This window comes from Barbatula barbatula (assembly GCF_947034865.1).
Source record: "Barbatula barbatula genome assembly, chromosome: 16".
Classification (NCBI taxonomy): Eukaryota; Metazoa; Chordata; class Actinopteri; order Cypriniformes; family Nemacheilidae; genus Barbatula; species Barbatula barbatula.
This window is the reverse complement of record NC_136779.1, coordinates 16,036,042-16,037,764: the sequence shown is the minus strand read 5'-3', so window position 1 is coordinate 16,037,764 and position 1,723 is coordinate 16,036,042. Positions and strand designations below refer to the sequence as shown.

Below are 1,723 nucleotides of genomic sequence, written 5' to 3'. Positions count from 1 at the left end.
CAAACTTTTATATTTTCTACTTCATTGTTATGTAAATGTACAGTAAAGATATCTGATCTCTCCCTTTTCTCTCTCTTACATTGGCTGAACACATATTCGCACTCAAATGAATAAAACCTTTATTAAGAAATTTTGTCTGTTTATTGTGATTTCAATATGACAATCAATTCTGGTGCTAAGGGTATTGCTGTCTTCAATGCAAAAGCACTTTGTGTCAGTCTTTCACCTCCACACTGCCTGTTGGTCTTGTGCTACAGAATTTGGCATAAGGAGCCCTGCGAAGATGGACTTCTTTTGCGTCAAAGCTGCACTTATTCGACTCTCTAATCTCTCTCTTCCCTCCTTATACATTTTTAAGCAGTCAGCACACAGACACTCTTCTCTCACTAGATAAAGACACTCGACTCTCTGGATGTGGTCCACTTCTAGGTCATCTGTGGGAATGGGGTTGGACTTGATGTTTACCTTTTGCAACTTTGGGAGGTTCTGGAGAAACTTTGGCAAATGTGTCAGGAAGTTGTTAAAAAGCCCCAGTTCTCGAAGTTCTTTGATAGCAGCCATGGAGGGAGGTAGGGTCTCTATGCAGTTCATTCCTAGGTTGAGGATGCGTAAATTCCTCAGAAGTCCCAGCTCCTGGGGTAGGCCAGAGGTGGTCAGATGGTTGTTGCACAAATTGAGACTGTATAGATTATGCAAACGACCCAAAGATGCAGGTATCTGCTCAAGGTGATTGCTGTGCAAGTCCAGCCAGCGAAGGTTCACAAACTGGTCAATGGTGTCTGGGATCTGCTTGAGCTGATTGCGACTAAGATCCAGTTCATGCACGTCACAAAGTTTCAGGATGCACTTTGGAAAGGTGGCAATCTCCATGTTGCTTAGGTCGAGGCGACGTTTTCCATCCACGGTTACTTTCAGTGCATTTTTGGCCATTTTGAGCGTGATTTTTTTACCTGACTGTTCATTTGATTTCTTCTTCCCCTTAACCATTGCGTCTATGGACAAGATTGACATCATAAAACAATACTGTACATACATAAAAGTGCAAGCATGAACGTCTATGCTGGTTCAAGCTGGTTTATGATGATTTGAGCTAGTTTTCTGCTGGTCTAGTCATGATGTTGACCAGAAAAACTGGTTATTATAGCAGCATTCAAAACAACATATTTACAAAAATCATCCCCAGTTACAACCCCCTGTGCAATCTATAGCAAGCAATGCAAATAAAAACAGTGTGCAATATTTAAGAAATAATAAAAATGTACAGACAACAAACTGATTGTCTCTAGATTTTTGGCAGTGTAGCTTATTTCAGTTGGGTTACCAACATTCAATGATTGTTGTCTCCTTAAAAAAAATCTGTACATTTAAAAAAAAACATGCAAGGCTTATACTTGTCATTTGAAATGACTAGCATATTTAATAATTTTATTTTGCTGTTTGACTAAATATGCTTCAAAACTCAGCAATACCACCTGGTAAAAACTTTTGGCTATCTATAGGATACAGCAAACCTTTTAAATGTATCTAATAATGCAGGGTTTCCCAATACAATATAGCAACATTGAATCGGTAATGTTTGACTTTTGGAAATGTGTTTTCTTACCTGTAGTGATTGGGTCTATCTTTCGGTCCAGTTTAATCTTTCGGTCCAGTTTAGAGTAATAGTGTCAGAGACTACGGTGTTCTCATCATTACAGGATGTATGTTGTTAGGAGTCCTTCCA

General features: G+C 39.1%; 1 protein-coding gene across 1 annotated transcript; it reads right to left on the bottom strand.

Annotated features, from left to right (window-relative positions):
- Positions 1-222: 222 nt before the first annotated feature.
- On the bottom strand, positions 223-1,723 carry lrrc18b (leucine rich repeat containing 18b; the record flags this gene model as incomplete). Its single annotated transcript, XM_079476743.1, has 2 exons — positions 1,604-1,723; positions 223-992 (listed from the first exon to the last, which is right to left on the bottom strand). The coding sequence occupies exon 2, from the start codon at positions 985-987 to the stop codon at positions 223-225; it is 765 nt and encodes a 254-aa protein (XP_079332869.1). The 5' UTR covers positions 988-992; positions 1,604-1,723.